At 55.2% G+C, this 25251-nt stretch overlaps 1 protein-coding gene across 1 annotated transcript in view; it reads right to left on the bottom strand.

Moving 5' to 3' along the window:
* The window catches only part of DLG3 (discs large MAGUK scaffold protein 3), a 78361-nt gene that overhangs the window by 50509 nt on the left and 2601 nt on the right, over positions 1-25251 (bottom strand). The window contains 3 exon segments of the mRNA XM_086619854.1: positions 16615-16770; positions 18354-18502; positions 21400-21501. Coding sequence (XP_086475980.1) covers positions 16615-16770; positions 18354-18502; positions 21400-21501 — 407 coding nt within the window.

The following is a 25251-nucleotide window of genomic DNA, read 5'->3' as shown; positions in this document are numbered from 1 at the left end:
CACGGTCTGTGAGTACACATGATGTCAGAGAACATACACCACCATATGCAACCGTGAGCACGTTTCTGATGTCAGAACATCTGTGCACACAGCCGCTCCAGCACACGCAGGCAGTGTGCGCTCTCCTCTGCTTGTGTGAAGAAGCAAGGGGAGAAAAAAGGCTTAAATGAGAGGTGATGAAACTCCCCGGGAGGTGAGCAGATCCCTGCTTTCCCGGGGAAGCCTTCTGGCCTGAACACTCCTTCCCACCTCTGCTGCTGGAAGTGCTTCCAGGGACAGGGAGCTCATTTAAAGGGGCAACTCTGAAAAATGGCAGCCCTGCCTCTAGCCAAGGCTCTCGAGGACACAGAGGCTGCCTCCTCGACTCCTGCGAAGGAGACCAGCTTCGCATCCACAGCATCCAGCCAAATCTACCCAGAGCCTGACATCTCCTGGCCTTCCAGAGCCAAACCCATCCTGCCCAGGGTACAAGCCATGCCCAGCTGTTTCCAGTTCACCACCTTTTGTCCCTCTGCCCACCACTGGACTGGGAAGAACATAGATTGCTGATGGCTCAGGCACTTTGCACCCTCGGATCAGAACGGGAGCATTGCTGAGGTATTTGCTGGAAAGCTTTTACTCATTGCATACATTTGCTACACGCCAGGGAGCAATCCTGCCTGCAACACACATAGCACACACGTCACATTCTACATGCAGACCCTGCTATGCTCATGTAGCCTCACACACTGGCATCCTCTGTCACTTGCAATGCCTCTAGGAGCTTTTTATTTTTTTTATTTTTTTTTTTTTCAATCTTCAAAAAGGCTAAGGCTGAGCAGAGATTCCCAACATGGACTTTGAGAGCAGCCCAAGCCCCAGGACCCCGTGGCAGCACTACAAAGAGATGATTTCTCATCCACCATTGCAAAAACATGAAAGACTCTCCTGCCCAGCCTGCCACAGCAGCAATGCAGCTGGCATTGCTTCCTTCCCAGCCTGCTTGCAATTGTCTTACCAGGAACCCTGGGCCAGACCTTTCATGCAAGCAGGAGTGGAAAAGAAGGAGCAGACATGCTTCAATTCCCTGCTCCTACCCAGCTCCCCGAGCTTGCTGCTCTGCATGGTAGGAAGGAAAGAGATAGGAAAGGAAAGATGGAAGAATGCTTGCCAGGAATCAGCAGGCGAGAGAGAGCCGAGGCTGATTTTGATGCAAAGAGTGGCAGAGAAAGAGACAGAAAGCAGGACCAGGCTGATAGGAAGGTGGCTGGGGTTTTGGGTGCTTTCTGTAAACATCATCTGAGCGTATCAGCTTTGAATCTAATTATTTCAACCAGAGCTACAGACTGAGACAGTAATGAAGAAAAAACAAGCGAAGGGAAAAAGAGGGTTGTGTTTTCTGAGGGGAAAGGAAGAGAGAATTCCCATTGATTCCCGTGTGTCTGCCTGCTACAGCGTCTTGAAATAATAATTAGAAGGATCAATAAGAAATCATGTGAGGTTTGAAGACAATGAATGAAAGAGGCAGAAGCAGCAAATTGAAATGCCTTTATCTAAAGCAGAGTAAATTGTTTTTCAGGCAGGGTCTAGCCTCCATTTTAATGCTTTGCAAACAACTCCAACCATTTTCTAAGCTAGCTTGTGGGTTCAGAATGAGACTGGTCTCTCCATTTAGGGAAGAGAGAGAGATACAGCCTGAGAATGGGTCTTGGAGGAGAACGCTAATAAAATGAATGTGTGTGGGAAGAAATGGAGGCAGTGAAATGGGGCAGAAAGCACACAGCATGCCAACGACCAGAGCAGGGTTACGTAATAATCTTGGGGAGCAGGGACGTAGCAGCAGAGCAATGAAATCACAACTCATTAGAGAGTGGGTGCCAGTTTGGGAGTGTTGGCAGGCAGCACCATGAGCCCATGAGGCTGCCCGGCAGGCAGCACGCCCCATACATGCTAAACACAGCATGACGGGATGCCCTCGACACTGCCGGGGCTTCAGGCAAAAGCATTGCAAGCGGCAAGGACCTCGGTTGCAAGGTGGACGTCCAAAACCCATCACGCCTGACGCCCACCTTGTGCTGAGTGAGACCCAGCTGGCCCACCTCAGCCCTGGGGAGGCTGCTCCGACACAGAGCTCCTACGCTGGCCAGGACCGCGTCAGCCAGCCCGAACAACAGTGATGCCAACCCGAGCGATGCCGGCAGCCAGCCCAAGCAACGATGACGGCCACCGCAACAACTCTGGCGTCCAGCCCCGGCAACGCCAATATCCATCCCGGCCGACCGCGACGCCCCGGGGGTAACGGCGCGCCCTGCCACGATCCCGCCACTCTCCCCGGGTCACCCTCCATCAGCCGCCCGCCAAGTCCCATCCCGTCCCGCACCGGGGAGCCGCTGCCCCGGGACTGGCCCGTACCTGCTCGTACCAGTCGCGGCTCGAACACGTGCACTCGGGCCACCAGCCCGGGCCGCTCCCGTTCACCTTGGGCGCGCTCTTCCCCGGCGGCGGCTTCAGCGCAGCGGGGTCGCGGGCGGGGGCCCCCAGCTTGGCCTTGCCGCGGGCGGCGGGCGCGGCCCCCCCAGGCGCGGGCAGGGTCTGCGAGCCGTACCCGCCGTAGCCGTACTGCTCGTGCTGCCACTCGCCGTAGGAGGGGGGCTCCATGCGCCGCAGGGCCGCCATCCGCGTCACCTCGTAGCACTCGGGGCACTTGCAGCAGTGGTGGTGCTTGTGCATCGCTGCCCTCACACCATAGAATCGGCAAGGAGGGAGGGCGGGAGGCGGCGCGGAGGGAAGGAGGGATGCTCGGGGGGGCGGCAGCGGCCCCCGCCCCGCTCAAGACGCACCCGCCGCCTCCGCTCTCGCTCGGCGCCCCCGGCCCCGCAGGCGGGAGGAGGAGGAGGAGGAGGAGGAGGAAGCGGGGGGACGTTACAACGCGGTGATCTCCACGGGGGCGCGCCGCCGCATCTCCCGCAGCGCCGCTCAGTCCCGGGGCCGCTGCCGGCGCGGGGCGCGGGGAAGCGACTTCAACTCGCTCCGCTGCATGGAGCGGCTCGGTTTATCCCGGTCCGGTCCGGCACGGCGCGACTCGGGAGCGCGGAGCGCAGCACCTGCGGCGGCGCGAAACATCCCCCGTCTCCTCCCCGCCCCCTCCCGGCGGCCAATCCGCGCCCGCGGAGCCGCCGCGCGCCGCCCCGCCCCGCCCGGCCCCGGGGAGCAGCTCGCCGCTCGCCGCCCTCGCCGCCGCCGGACGGGGCAGTGCTCGGGCGGCCGGTCCAGCCGGGGCAGGGTCCGCGCTGCCCCCGCCGCTCCCCGGCAACCTGCGCCGGCGCGGTCCGGGAGGAGCTGAAACCCTCCGTCCAGAAGCCTCACGCGTCACCTGCCGCTGCCCTCGCCCCGTCCCCATCCCCAAGCGCACTGGGCAGCGCTCGCGCAGCTCCGTCCCTCTAGCCCCAGTATGGCGGTGGGCAGCCCCGCCAGCTTTGTGGTTATCACCGAGAGCTGTTCAATTCGCATCAGCTGTGATCCGCACTGGAATATAAAACCGTTTTTCCAGACCCGAACCACAGTCACTAGCCCAGCAGCAGGATTTCTGTCGCATCCCCATGTCAGCTCTCACGCTGCTTTGCTACAAATGTTATCGCGTGCTCCAGCACAGCACCCTGGGGATGCTGCCATTGCCCAGTGAGCCATGGGTGCATTCAGGGTGTAGAAACTCCAAGGGCCTTTGCTGGGCCTGCACCTACTGCTGTCAGGGGATGGTAAAAGCAGAGCAGAATTGCCCGCTGGTGCAACAGGGTGAGGGCGCTGCTCCCAGTGTAGCTCAGGCAGTTCCTCACCTCTCGGACAGAAGTGCCAGACTGGAAGTTCAGAAGAGAGTCACTCAGACAAATTGAAGGACAGAAAGAAAAACCATTACAAAAAAGCATATCTGACTAGTTAGAACCTGAACTCAGCCTCCTAATGCTTAAGGGTTGTAATAAACACTAGGGTGGGTGAAGAATCGTTTGAAGAAATGCTACGTAAGGATGTAGAAGAGCGATGAAAGGTGCACAACAGGGCTCCTGCAGGATATGAGTGAAGGAATGAGACAGAAGTGGGAGGGGACCACAAGTTAAGCCACAAGACATGGTGGTTCAACAGCCCAATTCAGGCTGCAAGATCTGGCCTCATGCAGTGGGCACAATATGGCCCTGCTCACAGCGGGGCTGTGGGAAGAGGAAGCGCGTGACGGACAGCCAGACAAACGCTCCTGCCCATTCCTTGTTTCTTTAGCTCTTTAAACCACAATACAAAATTACTTCTGCACTTGGCTGCTGCAGACAGAGGGGCTCCTGCAGTGTTCACTCCCAAGTGGTCAAGTAAAATAGTTGCTTCTGGGTGAAGGGGAAGGGGCAGGAAACACCCCGTAATCGGGATCCATGTTGTCCCTAAGCCCCACAGTCACCACTGTGCAGTGCAGAGCCTGTCCTCTCCAGCACTGCCTGCGTTTCATTGCCTTTGGGCTGCCCAGGTTACCTCTGTCACAGGATGGATGCTACGATCATGTGCTGCTCCATGCACAATGCCATAGAGCAGTGTTGTGGCTCAGATACAATACACTGACATTTCCTCAGCTGCAAGCTTAGGACAGTCATAATGTTCCTGGACAAGCAAGTCTAGAGAGCCTGTCCCCACTGTGCTGACCTCGAGCAGCTGAGCACATCACTGCTGCTGAGCCCTGGGAAACAGTTCCACAGGTGAACCTTGCCCTGCTTCTCCTGGGGCTCTCACTGACAGTCAGTTATGGGACCCAAGTGCACTGGGCTGCTGACCCAAAGACCCAGAGATGCAGCAAATGAAGCCAACAGCCGCACAAAGAAAGTGCCTCTATCCTGCAGAGCTCAGAAGCTCACTAAAACAAAGAAGGATTGGATGCCTGCATGCAAAGCAAGCTTGTTCAGAGTTATTTTAATCAATGAAAAACTGTGTTTGTGTGCATGGAAGGCAAGCATGCAATGTTGGCATTAACAGAGAACTTTACACTTCAGGCTTTAAGAAATTAAGACCATCTCCACATCATATACTGCTCCTTGTGCCATCTTCCAGAGCACACGGTGCAGGCCCTGCAGGAGGATGCTGAGCTGGCAAGCCCTGTGCTCCAGATGCTGTACCTCCTCAACAGGCAGGGTGGACCAGGGGGCTGGGGTGAGACATCCATGGGGAGAGGGCATCTTGCAGCAGTGAGGGCAGAGGTGGGACTGAGGGGAGGGACTGAGGCAGGAATGAAGCTGAAGTAGGAAATTGCTGCACCAAAGCAGGGCAATAAGCCTTGCAGAAACAGGCAGGCGGCCAGCGTCTCCCACACAAGAGTAAAAGGACATGAAGTCCATCTTGACTCCATCTCTCACCCTGTGGCACCTCTGAGATCTGAGTCACTTCATCAGAACCTGTAACATGGCCATAACTAATTACTGCTCCAGCCTAGCTGCAAACCTCCCTCCCATCACAGGTCCCACCCTGGGATAGCACGGGTCAGATGCAGGGACCATGCAGCATGCAGAGCCCTGCTGGCCACCCAGTGAGGCCCCCTCCACTACCATGAGCCTCCACCTTTGGGCCAAGGTCAGGCCAGAGACCCATGTCTGGAAGAGGCTGACTTGGGTGGGAGGATTGGGGAAGGGCACATAGGGAGTTTGTAATCCCAACTGTTTGCACCTGCCCTGTTCCAGACACGTCCCCTCGTTTCACTCAGTCCTGTGGTGAGGTCAGGCAGGGACATGGGGGGAAGTGCGAAAGCAAAGGACAAGACCTGTTAGGGAAAAACAGTTTAATAATTTGCTGAGTGAACAATTAAGAGAAGCATTTGATTTCTTTTTCCCCCCATGGCAGACTGGAGTGCATCCTCCACAAGGAAAGTCTGTGGTCCTCTCCCTGCTCAGTCTCTGGCAGCCCCGCAGATGGAGCAGCCACATGGGAAACATGGGAACCCATAGAAAACACCATCACCGCCAGCCTTGAACCGTCAGCATTGCTGCCTCCACCCCATTCTGCTTGCCAGCTCTCAAACTCAGGGACAGCTCCACGATCTAAAAACTTTCTGCTGCTTCCCCAACTCTCTTATCTGTTAGTGCCTCATCACCACCTGCAAACGGAGGGGCCTTGAGCCTCAGCCGCTGCAGTTCTAGCAGAGCCCTTCCCTACCTGCTTGCAGCTCTCCCCCTGACACCCCGCCTGTCCCATTTTAGCTGCTACAAGAGTTGTTTCATTTCCCACTTATTTGTAGTGAACTGTGTGTGCTGCCTGCTAGCCCCAATTAAAAGGGAAAAAAAAAAATTCCTGGTAGCTGCTGCCTGCTTGCAATGCTCCCTAACGCTGCGTGCGGCTCAGGACACATTACTGAGCTCAAGAGGAGGTCAGGGCCAGCTGGCCAGGGCCATCTGCATCCTGCACTTCTCTGGCTTGCTTCAGTGAGGAGCAGCGTTTTGGCTACTGGGAGTGGCACTGCCAGAACCCAAACAGCATGGGCATCTGCACTGGGGTGCCCAGACCTGAGTCTGGCAGGGCAGGCGCAGTGCCCAGCGCCTTTAGGCAGCTGTGGGCATCTCACCCCAGTGATGTGGGCATTGAGCAGGGCTAAAGGAGCTGGGAGCTGATTTCCAGGCAGGTGCCTTCATAGAGGAAAGTGATTCAAGGAAACCAAGAGCTTTCTCATCCTCTGCCCTCTTCCTACCAGAAGTCTGCCCGTCTTATTTAAATTCAGCTTTGGCAGCTGCTCTTTTTACAGATGCTAATTTCAGCAAAGTCCCTGGAGATGGTGCTATTTACAGGGCATGAAGGCAGCACGGAGCTAGCTTTTATCTGGCGTTGCCGGCATTTCAGCCCCTGTTGTTGCTTCCTTCCTCTCACACGAAGTCCTGCGGGAAGACGATGGCAAGTGTGAGGGACCAGGAGCTGGGGCTTTGTTGCACCTACGGCCTTTCTAAAGACAGAAGACACGGCAGGCTGAAGGCAGCCAGCTCCTTGCAGAGACAACGGTCACACTAGCGCCGTCACACTGGTCCTTGCCTTTAGCCCGAATGGGAGTGAGGTCCTGCCACGGCAACCAAAGCCATATGTTAGCACTGGGCCTGGGTGCAGGTGGGGAAGGTGTAATTGTAATGCTGGGGAAGGAGATGGGGGACAGTTTTGCATAGAGGAGGTACCTTTATCATCTGCCATCACCTGCAAAAGGCTACCCATGCAAAAAGGTGCCCAACATCCAAAGCACTGGGGAGGCAGCGGGGTCTGCAGCCACTCAGCTGAGAACGGGTGGCAAGGAGCACTGGGAAGGAAATGCATGAGGAGGAGCAGGCCATGGGGAGATGAGCAGCAAAGCGGGGGAAACAACCAAATTCGGCTCAGTCCATCAGTTGGTTCTTTAGCACTACCACAGACCCCTCCCATCCAGCAGGGATTTACAATTTGCTGTCTGGGGCTTGTCAAGTGGAACTTGAAGAGGTGCTCTGCAGAGCCAGCTGCACAGCTAGTGGGCAAACGGGGCCGGCAGTTCCCATGAGTGTTGGAGGGTTTGCGCAGTCATGGGTGAGTGGGAAGGGGCAGGATAATGAATATCTCATGCTGAGACTGTTCCTCCCTGCCACCGGCAGCAATTCACGCTGGGAAATGTGCAGCTGGGATAATAATAACCAGGCATATCAAGGGACCGATAGATCTCAGCATTCTCAGGGCAGTTGCCAAAGAAATTATTCTCCTCCAGGGCAAAACCATTTTCATTCTATTAATGATCCCTGATACATTGCCCAGTGCCACCATGCAGTTCCCATATCCTCACTTGTGGCAGCAACAGCGCAAGGGTCTTCAATAAACACCACTGGCCGCTTTCTGCAATTGAAATTACGGCCAAGTAAATGTCTTCCATGGCTGTGCTGGCAGGGGAGAGGAGTAACGGAGACCTGTGGCAGGTCCCTGCAGCAGAGCCCAGGCTCCCTCCCTGTAAAGAAGAGCCTGGAGGCTCTATTTAATAGCAATCAACTGCAGCAGGCTTTATGGATTTCCTGACAGCCTCACAACGCCCACAGCCACTCTCCCCATCACATGGCAGAGAGGCTCCTGCCTTGCACTGGAGCACTTGGAGCACGGGCTGGCCGTGGGCTGCCTCCCCACAGCACCTCCCTGGGCACAAGGCGGGAGCTTTGGTGCTGCACAGGCATGGCAATTCCAGCACTGCTATGTCTTGTGGTCTGTGGGTACCCAGTCCTTGTGTGTGCCTCATTTCCTTTAGAATAAAGCACATTTCCAGATGGAACAGAGGGAAGGCTTGAAAATGTGACCAAGGCACAACTTCACTACTCCAAGCCAGAGTCAGAGTGAGGTATTTCAAAGTCTCATGTCTTTAAGAGAATCAGTTGCTTATTTTTGATCGTGTACCTTGATCTCCAGCCAGTTGTGCGAAGTGTGACTCCACCAGACATCCTGTTTCCCTGCATCTTTCACTAGTCCCAAGCTGTCCTCGGGTGTGCTTGCACACTCAGACTTAGCAGCAGCCGAACACACCCCACTTATGCTGTAAGAGGCTGTGGGAGGTCTCCTGGCCAGCCCTGCCTAAGCCAATGTGTCCTTGGGGCCACAAAGCCCCAAGAGTCAGCTCTCATGGGCTACCCACCGGGAGCCATCCTTGCAGGAACTGGTCCTGTCCTCCGAGTGGGTCAACATATGGCTCTGAAAGTGCTGCAGGGGCTCAGCTCTGCCCTGCCCAGATCTGAGGCTGCCCTGGGCAACACAGCCATGCCCAGAGGGACCCTTCCTAACATCCAGGGCCCAGGGATACCCTTTCTTCGATTATTCCCATCCTATGGGAGGGGGGGTCAAGAAGGGGAGATCTGTGGGTTCACACTTCCTTTCACCCAGCCAGCCCTGCTCCAATCTGCCCCTTCCAGACAGAGCAAAGCCCATTCAGCAGCTCCCACTGTCCCCAGCCAGTGGCTCGCGGGGATACTGGCACCTCGTCCGGGCTGTGCTGCCCCAGGACACGCTTTCCAGCACGGGAAACTGCCCAGCCTCGGGGACAAAATCGAACGCTGATGTCCACGGGAGCCAGGGGCACTCGCGGTGGACAGGAAGTGGGCGCCCGGCTGGCCCCGTCCCCTTTAAGAGAGAAAGTGCTGCTCAGAAATTTCTGAATGGCTGACCCCGCCCCGCCCCGCCTGCCGGCCGCTCGACCAATCAGCGCGCGTGCCGCAGGGCCGCGGCCGGCTCACGGGCCTCTCTTAAAGGAGCACTGCGCCCACTCTCGCGTCCCCTCTGCCGCCTGCACGCCAGAAAAAGACACGACCGTTTCGGAAGCCTCGAGGTGACCTTCAAACGGGGTCCCAGCGTGCGGTGAGGAGGTGTTTCCGAGGCGCAGGCACACCCGTACACGTGTGTTCCTCCGGAGCGACACACCAGCAACACGAGCCCTGGGTGTATCGGGTGAAGTCCAGGGACGACCTGTCACTTCCCTCACCCTGGCTTCAGGGCTTGGTTTGGACAAGGGCTGGTCGGGTCCCAGGGACTGGGCATCCACAGGGGCCAGAGCGCAGAGCTGGGTTGAGTTTCACCCCAAAGGAAGCCAGGCCACGAGCTCTGCCACGGTGCAGCGAGAGCAGGCAGCTGGTTTCATCACCATGCTTTTGTTCTGAACCAGAGCAGGAACTCAGGAGTGCTCTTGCAGCAACAGAGCCTCAAAGCTTGAAAAACCTCCCAGCAAAAACACCCCGTGAGATTCAGCTATGCAACACGTACCCCTGCACAGAGGGGAAATGGCTGCCCAGCATGTGCCAAGGGAGCGGGAATGAACAGTGCAGCAACAGGACTGCAACGTGCTTGTGAAGCAGCGGGCAGAGCTTGCCCTTGGCTTCAGCAATGAATCCAGCTCCAGGACCAGCCTGGGTCTCCCCCTTGCACTGCACCGCAGTGCAGTGCCCCCTTGCTTGCTCTGCGACCGCTCCTCCCGCAGTCTGCGGTAGCCCTGGCTGTGAAATGACCTGGTCTAAAAATACGCTTTAAAATGGGGGGACCGCCTGGCAGGGCATTGCCACATTTACTGGACACGTGCAGGTGGGAAGCTGGTTGTGAGGCTGGGGAGGTGACGCTGGCCAGGCAAGATGCTCTCTATGCCAGTGCTTTGGGCACAGACATCAGTGTGCCTGAGCGGTGCCAGCTCTCAGAGCTATCTAGGCCACAGACCGCAGGAGGCCTTTGTCTCTCAATGCTTGGAACAATTTTTAGGTGCATTGCCAGTGAGCCTCCTGCAGGGTCCTTCGTACCTGCAGGCTTCAGGGCTCCAGCGGGCACTGCCCTGAAGTAAACCCTCATGTCCTGCAGCAGGGCATGAGGTTGGCTTGAAATGACTGCACTGCTGCAGCCACACATGGTCTAACCCCCCAGGAGCCAGCAGAGCAAAGCAAGAGGAGGCAGCACAGGGCAGAGAGCACCTTTCCAAGGGCTCACACTTGGATTCAGAAGAGAGACAATTCCCAAACCCGTACGTATCCACTGTCCTCCTTTTCCTGCAATTCCCTTAGCTTCTACCGATGCTGAGGATAATGGATCTCTCGGCATAGCTTGATACTGATCCTCCAAATCCTAAAGACTAAAAACCTTCATGAGCAGTTATCGTGGCTACTCTATTTGTAACAGTGCTGGTATTGCCTCTGCCACCAGAATCCTGATTTCCGTCCAGCCCGAAGCCATTAAGATGCAGTGACGTTCCCTCAGCTCCAGCGCTCCAGATAGAAAGCAGCTGGCCTGTCAGGCTCTGCCTTCAAGCTTGGTTTGTTCCTTTAAAAAATGGCAAAGACAGCCCATTTGTTTTGCAGAAATGCACCCAGGAGATTTGTCCTTGGCATCCTGAGATGCTGGGGAGGCTGCGGGGGGGAGTGGAGTGTGGATGGGTGGAGGTCAGGTGGCACATCCCATGCTGTGGGCATAGATGCTCCGCACTTTGAGAGCCTCCGGTTGGTTTGTGGTATGGGAGATGGGCTCCAGTGCTTCACTTTGGTTGCAGCAGGAATGTGGTCAGTCACCTGACAAGGCAAAACAGGAAAGGAGGGACCTGGGTGCTGCTGTGAGGACCCTGCATGCAGGCTGCACCAGCTCAGTTTGGAAACTTGATGAGCAAAGCAGACAGAGACACAGTCGGCACTGTGTGGTGGCTCATGGAGCTTCTGGCCAAGGCAGTGATGGGGCTGGCCTCCGTTCGGTCCCCATCCCGCTGAGATGCCTGTGAACGGTCTCAGTTCCTGCTTTCAGAGCTACACATGAAACCCATCAGCGTGAATCTCAGTGTCTGACTCGCCCCAGCAGCTGTGCTCCCCTGGGGATGGGCAGACACGTGCACTAGACAGAGGCAAATGAAGCTGGAGCATGAACCTGTAGGGAGGATGGATGGACTCCAGGCTCATCTGGATGACTCTGAAGCACGGCTGCCTGCAGGACACTCCCCAGAGACTCCACCTCACTGTCCCCTTTCTGCCGCTGGACGGGGAGCGCTGCACACACTCACACCATCACAAAATAACTTCAAAACAGTGACGATGACTTGGATTAATGGACAGACCAACAGCCCTATGTCCAGAAGGGCTTTCCTGTGCTGCGCAGGCAGAAAAGCCTTGAGGTCTGCTGAGGATCTTCCTTTTGCTGCTAGTTTTAGACAGAAAGTCCCCAAATAGAGTAGGAGCAGGTGGCTATGCACAAGCCTTTGTTTTGACAGCCTGGTGGCTCTACTGACTTCATCCTTTGCGGAAGTTGTATATTGAGCTGGGAGAACTGAGGTCTAAGCATCTCCTTGTTCATCCCCAGAGAAGAAGTAGCAAGAGCCTCTAGTAAAGTTGAGGCTGTTCAACCCCAAAATGTCCACTGAAGTGACAGCTCTTACTGACACAGCCATGCTGACCCTGCTTTGAGCAGCAGCATCCTTGGGACACAGGCAGCTGGCTACCCAGTCGGGTGTCCATGCTATGCAGGGCTGATGCATGGTTCAGTCTGAGTGCGTTACTGCAGGCAGACACCCTCTTGGCTTCAGCGCTTCGGCTTTCCAGGCTGTCTGCAATGTCGAAACACAAAACTGCTGGAAAGCATCTGAATGCAGTGCCCTGAAGTGACCTCCAGGCACAAAGTGGCTCAAGTGACACCAGGGCAGCAGCTGGGGCCCTGGGGCTGTTCGTTGTTGCTTTTCTTCTCTGCTTCTAAAATTAAACATGCTCTCAAATGTGCATGGGGATGCAATAGGGAGGGGGGAGATGTCCCTCTGGGAGCTGGTTGCTCCTCTGCTCCCATTACTTGAGCATTAGCCACTTCCCAGGATTTTGGGGTCACAGGGCTGATGCTGCCGGGCTCAAGCTGAGATAAAGCAGTGGCCAGTCTGGCCTGCAGCGATGGCTTCAGCTGCCTGCGCAGCCAGCCCACAGAGAGGACCCGGGGTGGTGGGGACCACAGGGCATGTGCAACCAAGCGACTTCATGGTGGGCTTCTTGAGGGTGGCTGCATTCATTGTTAGACATTCACCTGCAGTGGAGACCTGCTTAATTTCCCTGATGCTCCTTGCAATAGCAAACAGCTACTTTGGTGCTTCCCCTCTCACACACCTTGCAGAGAGAATGAAGAGCAGTGGGGCTGCAGCCAGGGCAGGGGACGCAGGGAGCTCACAGCATACATTTCTGCAGCTGCAACATCTGCCACACACCAGGTCTCATCCCGAACTGCTGTGGATGCCCAGAGTCACTCCCGCCAGGCAAAGGTGCAGAGCATGGGAACGCCCTTCTCTTTGGCCAAAGGCAGATCGGGAAAGAGGAAAAAGCACTCGAGAGAAGGACGAAGGAAGCAGACAGCCGGTCGCCACGCTGGTGGCACAGCCTGCCTTTCTCTGCCAAATCCCCCGGGGAGCTCCACGAACCTTTTTGGCACTTGAGCTGTGGGTTATAGGGCAGATGGACGCATCTTCTTCAGCGGCAGGTGTGGCAGGGAGGGCTCCTAACACCCTGCCAGGGCGTTTTCTGCAGAGCTGGGCTGTGTCCTTCCTGGAACGCAGAGAGGGAAGGGGATGATTTTGGCCTCAGCCTAGCAGGGCTAAAGCACAGCCTGCACCTGGCATGCTGCGGGCACGCTCAGCAGCATCCTGCGCACCCACAGCCTGCAAGAGCGGGGTTTCCCACTCCGGGGCGATGTCGGAGCATGCAGTTCACTCACTCTCTCCATTACGCCAAGACCTGCTGTTGCTCCGTGTCAGCTGTTGGGCTGAGCAAGGACGGAGCCACAGCGCTGGTGCTGGGCAGTGAAGCAACGAAACCCTCGGCAGGTGGGAGGGAGGGCTGCACAGGCAGGCGACAGCGCTGGCGCGATGACAGGGATGAAGTCAGAGTGGCTGCACAGCAGTGCTGGGAGGCAGGAGAGGGTGGCACGGGAAGAGCAGCACTTCCTCGCAGGTGCAGAGTTTCTGCTCATCAGCGGCATTGTTCCTCTTTCATTTATCTTTACAGCTGGCTGCTCTCTGCTCCCCACGTGGAGGATGAGAACAGCGTTTACTGAGAGAAGCAGCCTTCCTGCCAGCCACGGTACCAGCCATGGCAGCATCCTCGTGGGTCTTCCCGCTGCAGATGCACACAAGCCCTGAGCAGTCCTGCGAAGGCAACCGTGGGGCTCAGGGAAAGGTTGAAGTGGAGGATTCGGCAAATAAAACCCCACAGCCTCAGCACTCAGGCAGGATTGCGCCTCTGAGCACCTCGACAGGGCATTTCAGCTGGCCAAGTCCCCTTGCTCTTGCCCTATTGTGGGCTGATCATCTACTTTCCCATGGAGGGATGACTTCAGCCTCGCTGTCAGGAAGCACATTTTGCTGCTGTATTTACCGGTCCCACTTCCTTTGCAGCAGCCATTTGCACACTGCAGAACTACTCGGAGTGCACACACATCCTTGCCAGCAGACAGAAAATTTCCTGTTCCTGGAAACACTTTTGCAGAGAGGTAATTTATTTCTCATGTGTCTTCCTGGCTAAAGCAGGTTATGGTGGCTTTTGCTCTGCTATCACTGCCGGGGAGAGCTGCAGGCAGGGGAGAGGACAAAGCCAGGACAACAGAAAACTTATTTACATTGATGGATGCGATAAGAGAATTGCACTTACTTCAGACAGGACAAGCCAGTGCATCATCTTGCCTTTTATCAGTGGCGGGGTGTCCACTAGAGCTCTTGTTCCTGGGCTGACAGCATCAGGGGGCAGCTACTCTGCCCTGCAGCTAGTGCCCTCCTGCCCTACCGTTAAATGTCACCTATTATAAAAACTTCCCTGGTTCTTCCAAGTGCCATTTGCTACCCCAAGTTTTTTCCTGAAACCCACTTTGCAAAATGCCAATGGCAAAAACAGGCACTGAAGGGTGGGGAGCATCAAGTCACTGCGGAGGGGGGCAGGAGCTGGGTGTATAGGTGTTATCCAGCCCCGGTGCTGTCCTGCATGCTGCAGCTGTTGAGAACCAACATGGGAGGTGATGCTGGGCAGCAGCTGAGGTGTCCTCAGTGCCTGCATGCAGGAACAAGGGATGTGACAAGGGATGTGAAGCAGGGCCCACACGGCAGTCCGTCAGCACAACCTGTCCCCAGGCATGGCTGATCCCGTGTCATAGTCTGGATTGCTGACATGGGGGACCACTGCAAATGCTCCCGTTCCACCGGGCAAGGCCTGTGTTCAGCCGTGAAGATGACATCTCAAGGAACATGCTCACTGCCCTGTCAACAGCCCCAGTATCCCAGCACAGGGGCTGCCGCGGAGGAGCAGCACTCGAGCCTGCAGCTCTCCAGCACTGTTTTGTCCCAATTTCCAGGAAAGCTGCTGGGTCTCCTCAGAAAGCCGAGTTTTGACTATGGGCATGGCTAAGCCCAGCACTGAACACTACCATCCCAATGGCTTTTACCCTCCAGGACCCTGCTCTGCCTGCGGCTGGGCTGTGAAGTGGCCATCTTCTGGGATGAAAGAAGCTGCCGACGGTAGAGCCCTGCCAGAGCACAGGCTCCCAGAGCCCTGTCCTGCCACCGGGGCTCCCAGCACCCCCTCCCTCTCTGGGCAGTGACCCCCTGCTCTGAGCCAGCAGCTGCAGTCCCTGCGGACAGGTGACTCCGAAAGCACCAGAGGACCCGCTGAGGAAAGCACTGAGGACTGGCTCCTGACCCATACCAACACAAGGCTAGGAAAGGAGGAGGCTGAAAATAAAAAAAGCCTCAGAAAAGAATGACAGGAATTATTTCAGGGCTGGAACAACCTGCCTCACACTGAGCAAGTGAAGAAGCCAATCTGTTTAGTTTATCTAAGGGAAAGTTAAGAGGGAACTTAGATGCATCTATAAATACCTACATGTTGGGAACATTTCTGATTGCCACAGTCCTTTATTCTAGCAAACAAAGGCAGCAAAATTTCCTGGGGCTGGGAGCTGAAGTGAGAGAAATCCAGGTTAACAGCAAAGTGCAGATTTTAATGGGAAGGATAAATAACCATCAGGCCAGCCAGGTTAGGGACACAGCGGATTCCCCATCACACGAAGTCTTAAAATCAAAGCTAGTTGGCTGCTACCAAAGGAGACATTGCAACTCAGCCAGACATTCCAGGCTGGATGCAAGAGCCGCTGCACCCCACAGACTGGGACAGTTACAAAGAAAATCCGTAAAATCTGACTGTTCCTGACCAGGCTCTCACCCCTTGTGGGTTTTGCCCCGAACTCCCCCATCGGTGGTCATGGTTCCCTCCCACTAGCAAATGGAGACTAGCAGCTGAGCCCATGCTCCTGTCATGTTCAGAAAACCACCATCCCACCCTTCCAATCGTAAAGATTTGGTGAATATTTGAAAACATAGAAGGTAGCAAGAGGAAAAGGAGAAATTGAACAGTAAAGGGGAGAAAAATGGGGTGTTACCCATTTTATTGCAGTCCAGAATAGGAAGGGAAACATTTAAAAAGGAAAGAAAAGAAGCAGGACAATTTTTGTATTTAAAATATTTTGGAAGAAGACTTTGACTTAGCAAACAAGCATTATTTCAAACTATGCCAAGGAAAACAACATATTCATATAATTTTAAATCTGTGGTGAGCTCCGTCCTTCCCGGTCACTTCATCCCTCCCAAAAATGCATTTTGCACTTCACTCATCCCTGAAATTCCCCCAAACACATAGCCCAAACGATGCACTCACACCAGGAAGATAGCAGAGAAAAGCTTCTGGTAAGCTGAGGAATGGACCTGCCATTTAAAAGCCCAGAGAAAAAAAAGTGGAAATCGGCAACGTGCCAGCGCGGGGGGCGAGAGGGAAGGGGATGGGAGAATTTCCAGTTCCACACAGCCTCTTTATTTCTGTGCCATATCCACCTGCCCTCTGAGCCCTGAGGGCTGACACAGGTCTGTGGTACATGCTAATGCAAGGGGATGATTTCGGTGTCGTCCAGCCCGTGACACAGATAACCACTGGATTTCCTAGCCTGAGCATCACCAGAATAGCCATGAGGAAACAGTGCCAGCCCCAGGGGAGGAAAACGCCTCCCCGGGACTGTCCCTGCAGTGCTGTAGGCACACGGCCCCGGTGCTATCCCCTCAGTGCCAGCTGGGCTGGCAGAGCGGGATGCAGCGTGGGGTGCACGGAGGCTCACCTGGGGCAGGGCGTTGCGAGAGCCGAGCACCAGGCTGCAGACACTGGCTGGTGCCTCTGTCCTCCGTGCTGTCACCCTCACCAGCCGCGGAGGTGTCCTGGGCACGCTGTCCCCAGCCCCTGCGGGAAGCCTCTGCTCGCTGTCCTGGCACGGATCCTGAAACGACACAGGGGTACATACGGGTAGGGCAGGCCAGCTGCCTCCAAGACCCCCACTGCTTCTGGAAGGGCCAAAATGAGTTCTCCCCGATGCAGGGGGCTCACACTGCCTTCAGTGAGCACCCAACTCCCTCCATGGGCAGCAGGATCACTGCAGTTGATGGTGGAGGCAGGGGACTCCAGGGCTGTCCCACTGCTGGGCAGGGGCAGCTCCCTGTTGCATTTCACGTTTCAGCAACACAAGAGGACTCAAACACATTTTTTGGAGAAAGGAGGAGGGATTTGATGGTGTCAATGGATTTGGGCTATGTTTAGGGCAGGGAAGTCCCGAGATGGACTACTTTGCTTGTGGCCTGTGCGCGCAGGGCACTGCAGGGGAAGCAGGAGCACCCCTTACGCCAGCTGCATCAGGCCCACGGCTGCTTCCCCACTTGTTTCCACATTGATTTTTAAATGTCCTTATTGACTCTCACATATCCTCGGGGCCCTACAGACTGACCTCGCCGCAGAGACTGGCAGCTGTTGCCAGCAGAGCTCACTGCTCACCCGTGGGTGGATGATGTCTGCAGGAGACCCAAAAAACCAAAGCAGGATCCCACTGCCTACGGTTTAACATCACTAAAAAGTCATTCATAAACACAGACTAGATCTGTAGGTTTGCCTTTAACTAGAGGGACTGTCAATGCGGAGGGGGTCAAGATAAAATGGGACTAAAAGGGTTCCTAAGTGAGAGGGACACAGATATCTCCTGCACTGATTGTGGGCAGCTTTGTCCCCCCTGTTCTTGATCATCAGGCTCCTTTAAAGTGTTCCTCCTTAGGAGACATCATTCAGCTCCATCATCCCTGTGTACCACTCAAATTTGGTGTCCCCACAGGTACACGATGGGAAGCCAGTTCAGTCCGTGAGGCAGAAATACAGTGTTTATCTGATACGATTATTTCACTGAAAGGAGGAATTTTTGCATTTTTGCACAAATATTCCTGTATCTCCAGTTCAGGGCGATCCCACAACACCCCTTGGCAGGGCACAAGGCAGTGAGAGGGGGACGGGAAGAGGGCCTGCAAAGGCACAGGGCAATTTTCTTTACCTTTATGCCTTTGAGATAACTGAGACCCTACTGCTCAACTCCTGCCTCCCCACCTGCAGCTGTATCTTTTAAAAGGCTGTTGAAAATCAAAAAGAATGCAAATAAGAGAGACAGAAGTTATCTGAGAGCTTGAAAAAAATCCTGAAACAGGAAACTTTAAAGACTCAACCTACTTCACTTATCAAAAGCAGCCTGTGAGGCGTCTGGATCAGAGAGCTGAAATGCGTCCGTGGGAGACAGTGTCAGACGGAGTAACTAATCCAGCTGCAACAGCAGAGCAGGAACCAGAGCTGGAGCTGAGGCTATTTGCATTAGGAGTAATTCAATTAACACTTATGAACCAGAGAAGTTGCTTCATTAATGAGACAAGATACGACAGAGGAGGTGTGGAAACACTCTGGGTGTGAGCTGGCTGGGCGGCAGTGGCCGCAGCGTCCCGTGCCCCTTGCCTCCCCCTCGGTGCAGGAGCATCATGCTGGAGCGGCTCTTACCTCGGGGGGGTTTTGGGGCTCTCCGAGTGCGACCATGGAGCTGGGCTCACTGACCCCATGCTGCTGCCTGGCTGTGCCGCAATGTGCTTCCGGGCTGGGAGGCTGCAGGGGTGCGGAGCGCAGTGTGAAATCGTAGAATTCATGGATATCTGCAAAACAGCGCGAGAAATATCCACAGGACCGGGGAGGCAGCTCGATGCCAGCATACTGCGTGGGCTGCAGCACCTGTGCCCACTCACTCTGCTCCCACAGCATCATAAGTCTGAGCCTTCTGAGAGGCTAGCACCTGGGTGATGGGCTGTGACAGGGCTCTGCTTGCTCCCTACCCTTGCCACGCTGCCCACTGTGCCCCCTCCTGCAAGGCAAGAGGTGCAGTGGGTGCCTGGCTCAGTGCCCCATGGCTGTGCAAGGCACAGGCATTTCCACGCAGCAATGACCACACATTTCACGGGGACTAAGAGCAAACTGCACTCAGCAACATCAATCATAAACCCACCCCATTCCACTCTCCTCCAGGCTGTGCCAGCCCCATGCATGGTCCCATGTCCCTTCTGCTCCAAGAAGCCTCCTGTGCCAGGCAGCCCCTGCCTGCCCTGATGCTGCCTGGCTTTTCCCTCCCTATCATTGCTCCCCAGCATCCTTGGCCTGTGGAGGAGTTCCCTTCCCACAGGGACAGGCAGAGATGGCACAGGGCACTAGGACAGCAGGCTCATGGTGTACAAGCTCTAAAGCTGATGGCTACAGCTGTGTTATCTCCAGCTCCTTCCCCAACAAATTCCCTCTTCCCACCTGGCACGATACTGTCTGTGTGCTGCCATAAGCAGATGCCAGGTATCCTCACTCTGGGCTCCAAGGATCTGAGTCTGCTGCTCTAAATCATAGCGGCTCCAGAGGAAGGTGTGAGAATGGGGCATCCCAGCCCTCACTGCTCCAGACACAGCTATGGGGTGACAGCAGGACCTGACCACAGCTGCTGCCCAAGTGTAGCTCCAGAGGGGCTGTGGAAGCCCAGACTCTTATCCCTGTCAGGAGCATTTTACCCTCTCCTGGTCACACGTGGAGGATTGCAGGGAGCAGCAGGGCTGCAGTGGGCTTCACTCCTCCCTGAGGAAGCCCCCACTGCCATGCATGCACTCAGACAGCTGCCAACCCCCAGCAGCCCCCAGCTCATCTCCAGAGCCAGGTCAGACATGGACCTCCAGATCCAGCACCTCCATAAGAGCAAAGAAAGCCAATATACCCATTGTGGAAGTGTTTAATTTCAGAGAGGGAACTATGTCAAAAGTGAGAATCTTTTTTATGAAGAAACTGAAAGGGGTAACAAAGAGGGTAAAACATTTGTGGGAGGCCCCACTGGGACATCAGAGCAAACCCACGATGCCTGGCGGGGGGATACTGTAAAGGCAAAAGGGAGAAAGCAAGGCTGGACTGCAGGGGAAAGGAGGCTATTAAAAGTGAGAAGACATTCACCAAACAGCTGAAGCTGCATCCAGATGAAAAAACCAGAAAGGATGGTAAATGCTGCCAGGTTAAACGAAAAGCACCAAGAGGTCGGCCAAAAGAGTTTGGTAAACGCCTTGCAAAAAGCATAAAAATGTAATAAATCCCTTCAAGCACCTGGGAAACAGGAAGCCTGGCAGAGTCAGCAGGGCTAAAACGTCATGACAGCACAAATAAGCACTGAGAGTGGGGAAAGCCGTAGCAGGAACCTGAGTTCTTTTTCTGTACCAGTGTCTGCTCTGGAAGAGGCTGGAGAGCCCCTCTTCTGTGAGGGACCCCAAGAACGAGCGGTGGGTCCCAGCTTGAGGCGCCATGGCTCTTCCCCCAGTGATTCTTGGGAGCTCAGGGATGAAGCGGCTGCACCAGCCCTTCAGAGAGCGATTTCTCACCTGAAACTATGCCACACCAAGGCACCACGGGGTATTAAATGGCCACTTTATAAAGATTTCCAAAGGAAATCTGGTGAGTGCTGCGCAGTGTAAGCAGGGACATGCTCCCCAAGGCTATTTCCTAGGGAGGCTTTCACAAAGCAGGATTGCACCCTGAGATGCAAGACCCCATCCTTTCCCTGTGCTTAACCACATACCCACTCACCGCAGCAGCACATCCATGTTGCAGATGGGATGGGGAGCAGCATCGACCCCCAGCATCTCCCAGGGGCTGCCTGGTGACCTCCCAGCCGCAGGGAAAAAGCTGCTACAAATCTCAGCTGCTGGGAGAGTGGCTTTGTGCCCACCGGGAGCCCAGCCAGGCTGTGTGGCCACCCAAGTCCAGGGAGCACCATGCCACTGCCTGATGCCGATGCCACTTTTGGAGCTGCTGTTTTGTGTTGCATCATTGCCAGCCTCTGTCCTGTGTCCTGGGAGAAACGGGGCAGCTGGCAATGACAGGAAGAGTGGGAGTCGCCAGATCCTCCCATTGCACCTGGGGTACCTCCTCCACAGCTCCCCAGGTGCCGAGCACACTGCTGGCAGCCCCTGAAGCCCTCCCAAATCAGACATGAGATCACGGCAAGCAGTCATCACACAGCCAAACAAACGGGACTTTGTTATCATGCAAAAACATCTTTCCCTCTGGTTATAAAATAGTCATTGCGTAACGGGATAGCAGGGGCTCCTGGCTGCACGGATTACGCTTGGAATGCACAAAACTTCGCAAAAGCAAAAACAGGATTTGAACAGCCCCGTCGCGGGGGTGCACTACTGCCGGCGTCCCTGTTTGTCACCCATCTGCTGCAAGAACACAGCCTTGGGCAGCCAAGCTGGCAAGGCGCCTGTGGAGCGGGAAGCTTCTCCTCCAAAGCAGCCACTCTCCACCTCAGAAACCCTCAGCCCGTTTTAGACTCTTGCCAAGAGAGGGAATCGTTGCTGGTACCAGGGATTAGAGGAGTTTCAGGACTGGGGGACGGGGTTCAGGCAGCAAAGGGCGCAGCCATGACAGGAGTACATTTTAGGACAGATGCATGTGGCATTAAGGGTAATTTAAATATATGATGGATTCTTTCATTTCTTATGGGCATCACAAGTTGCATACAAGTTTGCCTCACCTGCGCCCTTTAAGAGCGGCGCTACCTGAAAAGCCTCAGTAAGAGAGTGTAGTGGTAGCAAAAGATGATACTGCATGTTCTGTCTTACAGCCCAATTTCTGTCTCATGACAATGTAAATCCACTCTGGGCCTAATAAGGAAGAGTAACTCAAGAATTACAGAGATTAGAATTTGTCTAACAATTTCCTCCTGGCATCAATATGTCAAATAAATGTCATTAAATATTTCTATAGCACCAGCATCCGAGGGCTTACGCAGCTCCCTTGTGCCAGCCGGCACACGCGCTTCCAGAAAATTACATTTCTTCCCTGACACGTGCACTGTCATCAGCTGCATCGCTGCAGATTTACCCCAAGCAGAAACTCCAGCCTTGCACCAGCCTCCCAGCCATGTCCCCGGTGCCACAGGCAGGATTCACACCTATGGCTGCCATAGCAGAGCTTGCAAGCAAGCTATGAGTTTCCATCCTTGGCTATGGGCTAATTTGCAAGGGGAGAAGTTTAGGACTGGGAATCCTTCATATTCCTCCAGTTTTCCACCCTGGCTCTTTCAGCCACCCGGTGAAGCTGCGACTGCCATCCCCAGCAGCGCTGCTTGCAAAATGAGTTCCCTGCTGGAGTTTTGCACCCAGGGAAGCACCACAGGTCGGCAATAGCCTCCCTCTCCCTGTGCCACCACAGCAGCAGGGCTCTCCAAGAGGAGCATTTTTTTGGGGGTAAAAGGAGCCACAGGGGAGGGTTGGGGCCCGAGCAGCCGACACGACCTCATTGAGGTCTGTGCCAGCCACCGCTTGGGCACGGGAGAGGAGCTGAGCCCCAGAGGGGTTTTGGGAGGAGCACTGCCCTTTGGGCTGCTGGCAGCCGGGGTGGCCAAGCACACACAAGCCCTGCCTGTCTGCCCAGCTTCGCCCACTGCAAAGGGCACAACAGCCCCTTTCAGCCTCAGCTCCAAGAAGGAAAGGTCAGGGAGCAGCTTCTGCATGCGAGCCCCATCCTCCCAGTGGCCAAGCATGTCCCTGGGGGCTCCGGGGCGCAGAGGGAAAGCAGGACCACGATCACCCCAGCCCAGCCCCAGCATCCCCGAGCCCAGGCTCCTCGCACGCCCTTTCACTGGGCTGTTTCCCTGCAAGTCACGTGCTTGGCTCCATGGCCTCAGACACAGGGAGAGAGGAGCCAGGAGGAGGGAGCCAGCACAGCCTGTTTTCCCTCTGCGCCGCCAAGGAATTTCTTTTGTGCGGAGCAGGGGTTGGCACATTCCAGCGATGCGGAGCAGTTCCCGCATCGGTGAGCTGGGCCACCATGGCACCAGCCGGGGCAGGAGCTGTCCTGGCTGACTTAGCGTGCCCCGTGGCATGGGCAGCTCCTGGGAGAGGGAGTTGAGTCTGGCACAGTGGGCACAAGGATTTAAGGGGCTGTACTGTGCTTAGAGAAGTCTGGCAGAAAATGGCACACGTGCAGAGCAACACTGGACACATTCACAGCAACACGTACATACAGCCCTGGACACTACACAGGCTTTATCTGAACATCCCAGCAGATACTCCTCTGGAGCTGGGCAAACTGAGTCTTCTGGAGTCCATAAACCAGCTTATTCTTAAAAAAAAAAAAGCATATGGAAAGCCCTATCCCTGGTATTTTTCATGTGGACTAACTTGGAAAACTCCATGATGTTTGTTTGGCACTTCTTGTAGCTGTACTATGGCATGATGCGTTTGGGTGTTCAAACTCCAGCTGGCCAATGCATGCCTTTGGAGAGCATGACCAGCATGCGATCTGAGGACAGGGATGTACCACACTCACGCATTCGTGTTCCCCAGGAGTTGAAAAAAAAGCAGGTCTATGTTGCTGAAAGGCTGCAAGAGGAGGGACTTCTGCAGACTGAGACCTCTCCAGAGCCAGAAGCACCTGGCGTGGTGCGGGACAGTGAGATGGGAGCCTCCGTGCTGGGAGGCGTACCTACAGCTCTCCTGCAAATCCTCCTCCCTTGGATAAACTCTGAAGCAGCTCCGTGACTCCGAGCAAACTTCAGACAGAGGCACAGCAGCTCACTGGGAAAAGGGGGGGTGAAAAGCAAATAAAATAGAAATTCTCCACCACCCTCCCAGAGCTGTCACCGCGCTGCAGTGGGTCCGGAGTGTGGACACTGAGCCACCCTGGTGTGTGTGGGCTGTATGCGGGCACAGCGAGCAAGCAGCCGATACAGCATCACACGTGTCCACACCAGGGATGGAGGAATTCACAGACCCACGCTCCGGGGGCGGGGGAGGAAGCAATTAATGCAAGTTCCTAGTTAGGTAAACACATCTAAAGAAAGCTTGCTCTGGCATAGGGAACTAATATCCTGTTAAACCAGTTGAAAAGGTCACCGGCAATCAAGCAACACTCCCTTGTGCCAGTGCTGACAAGGCACCAAGGCAGACAGCGCAGAGCAGGGAGCTGAGAAGCCTGTGCCGTGTCCACGTGCCAGCACACACACCGCAGCCAGCTCGCTGTGCGCACGGACGCACTCTCTCCAGCTATGCTCTCCCCACAACATTTTTGCACTAACACGAACAGCCCTGGGCGCTGGGAAAGCTGCTTCGCTGCCTTTGCTCAGCCCCAGGGAGGGCCGGGGGAGCACACAAAAGCAGCCAGGGGTGTTGGACTTGTGTCAGGTTTGCCGAGGTGGTCACAGCCCTGCTGGGGACCACTGCCTCCAGCATGGGGCTGACTGTGGACTGTTTTGAGAGTGGGCTGTATAATTGAAGAGGCAAGAAAGGAGACAGACGCTCATCCCTTAGGCGTGGGGGCCCACAGCCCCGGGGAGCCCTCCCTTGCTGCATGTCTCTGCTGCCGACAGCACACACATCCCAGAGCAAGCCCTGCACAAAGACACGCTGGGGCTGAAAGCCTCCAGGTGATGTTCCAAAAGCAAGACAAGGAAAGAAGAGAATAAAATAGCTCAGGACACACCACTCATCCCATGATTGTGTTTCATTTCCAATGGATAACCTGAAGCACAGAGGAGCTGCTGGCAGCTCAGGGCTCTGCAGACTCCGACATGGGTCTCAGGCTGCAGAAACGTGAAGAAAAGGTGAGAGGTGTCAAGAGAGGAGAGCGGTGGTCAGAGGAAGCACCAGGGCTGAGACAGCCTTGGGTCAAAACACACCGAGAACAGACCATACCTGGAGCTCTGCACTCCGGGGCCTGGGTCCTCCTCTGGAGTGCAGAGCTTCTGGGGTGCTTTCCCTTCCTTCCCAGCAGGAAAACTCGGCTTCTCCCCCAGGAAACCCAGGAACAGAAACCACCAGGGCTATGTACACTTCCCTGAGGCCCACAGGGAGTAGGACTTAAGGAGAGGAGCTGAGTGGGAGCTCCTTCCCCTCTCGGCACACTGCAGCTTCTGCAAATGGTTCTCTGGGATTACCTCCAAAATTGAGGCCCTAAGCGAGCCTACACAGCCAGGACCTGGTCTACTCTGGCACAGAATGGAGCTGAGCCACTTCAGAGTCCAAAACCATTTTGTTTTTATAAAAAAAAATATTGCAAAGAAAGTGCATTTTCAAATGACCTTCTTCAGCAAGACAGCCGTGCATCTTGCACAGAGAAGCTGCATGGTCCAGCAAGACTCCAGCTGTGTTTGTCTAAATCCACATGGAGAATATATGCTGTGCTCAAAATGGCATTTTCTGGTGCCAGGCCCAAGATGAGCTTCACTGTCAAGTCTGTTCCTTGTGTGAAATGGAGCCACTTGCACAGCATGTTACTTGCAAGCGCTTGTAAGTCTTCTAAGTCTAAGCACAATAAAGGCCAGGATACCCCAAAAGGAGCTGGTTACGTGTGGATTCTCTCTCAAAGACAAAAAAATTTAGTT

The sequence above is a fragment of the Tauraco erythrolophus genome, chromosome 13, assembly GCF_009769465.1.
Source record: "Tauraco erythrolophus isolate bTauEry1 chromosome 13, bTauEry1.pri, whole genome shotgun sequence".
Classification (NCBI taxonomy): Eukaryota; Metazoa; Chordata; class Aves; order Musophagiformes; family Musophagidae; genus Tauraco; species Tauraco erythrolophus.
This window is presented reverse-complemented; position numbering and strand designations above follow the sequence as displayed.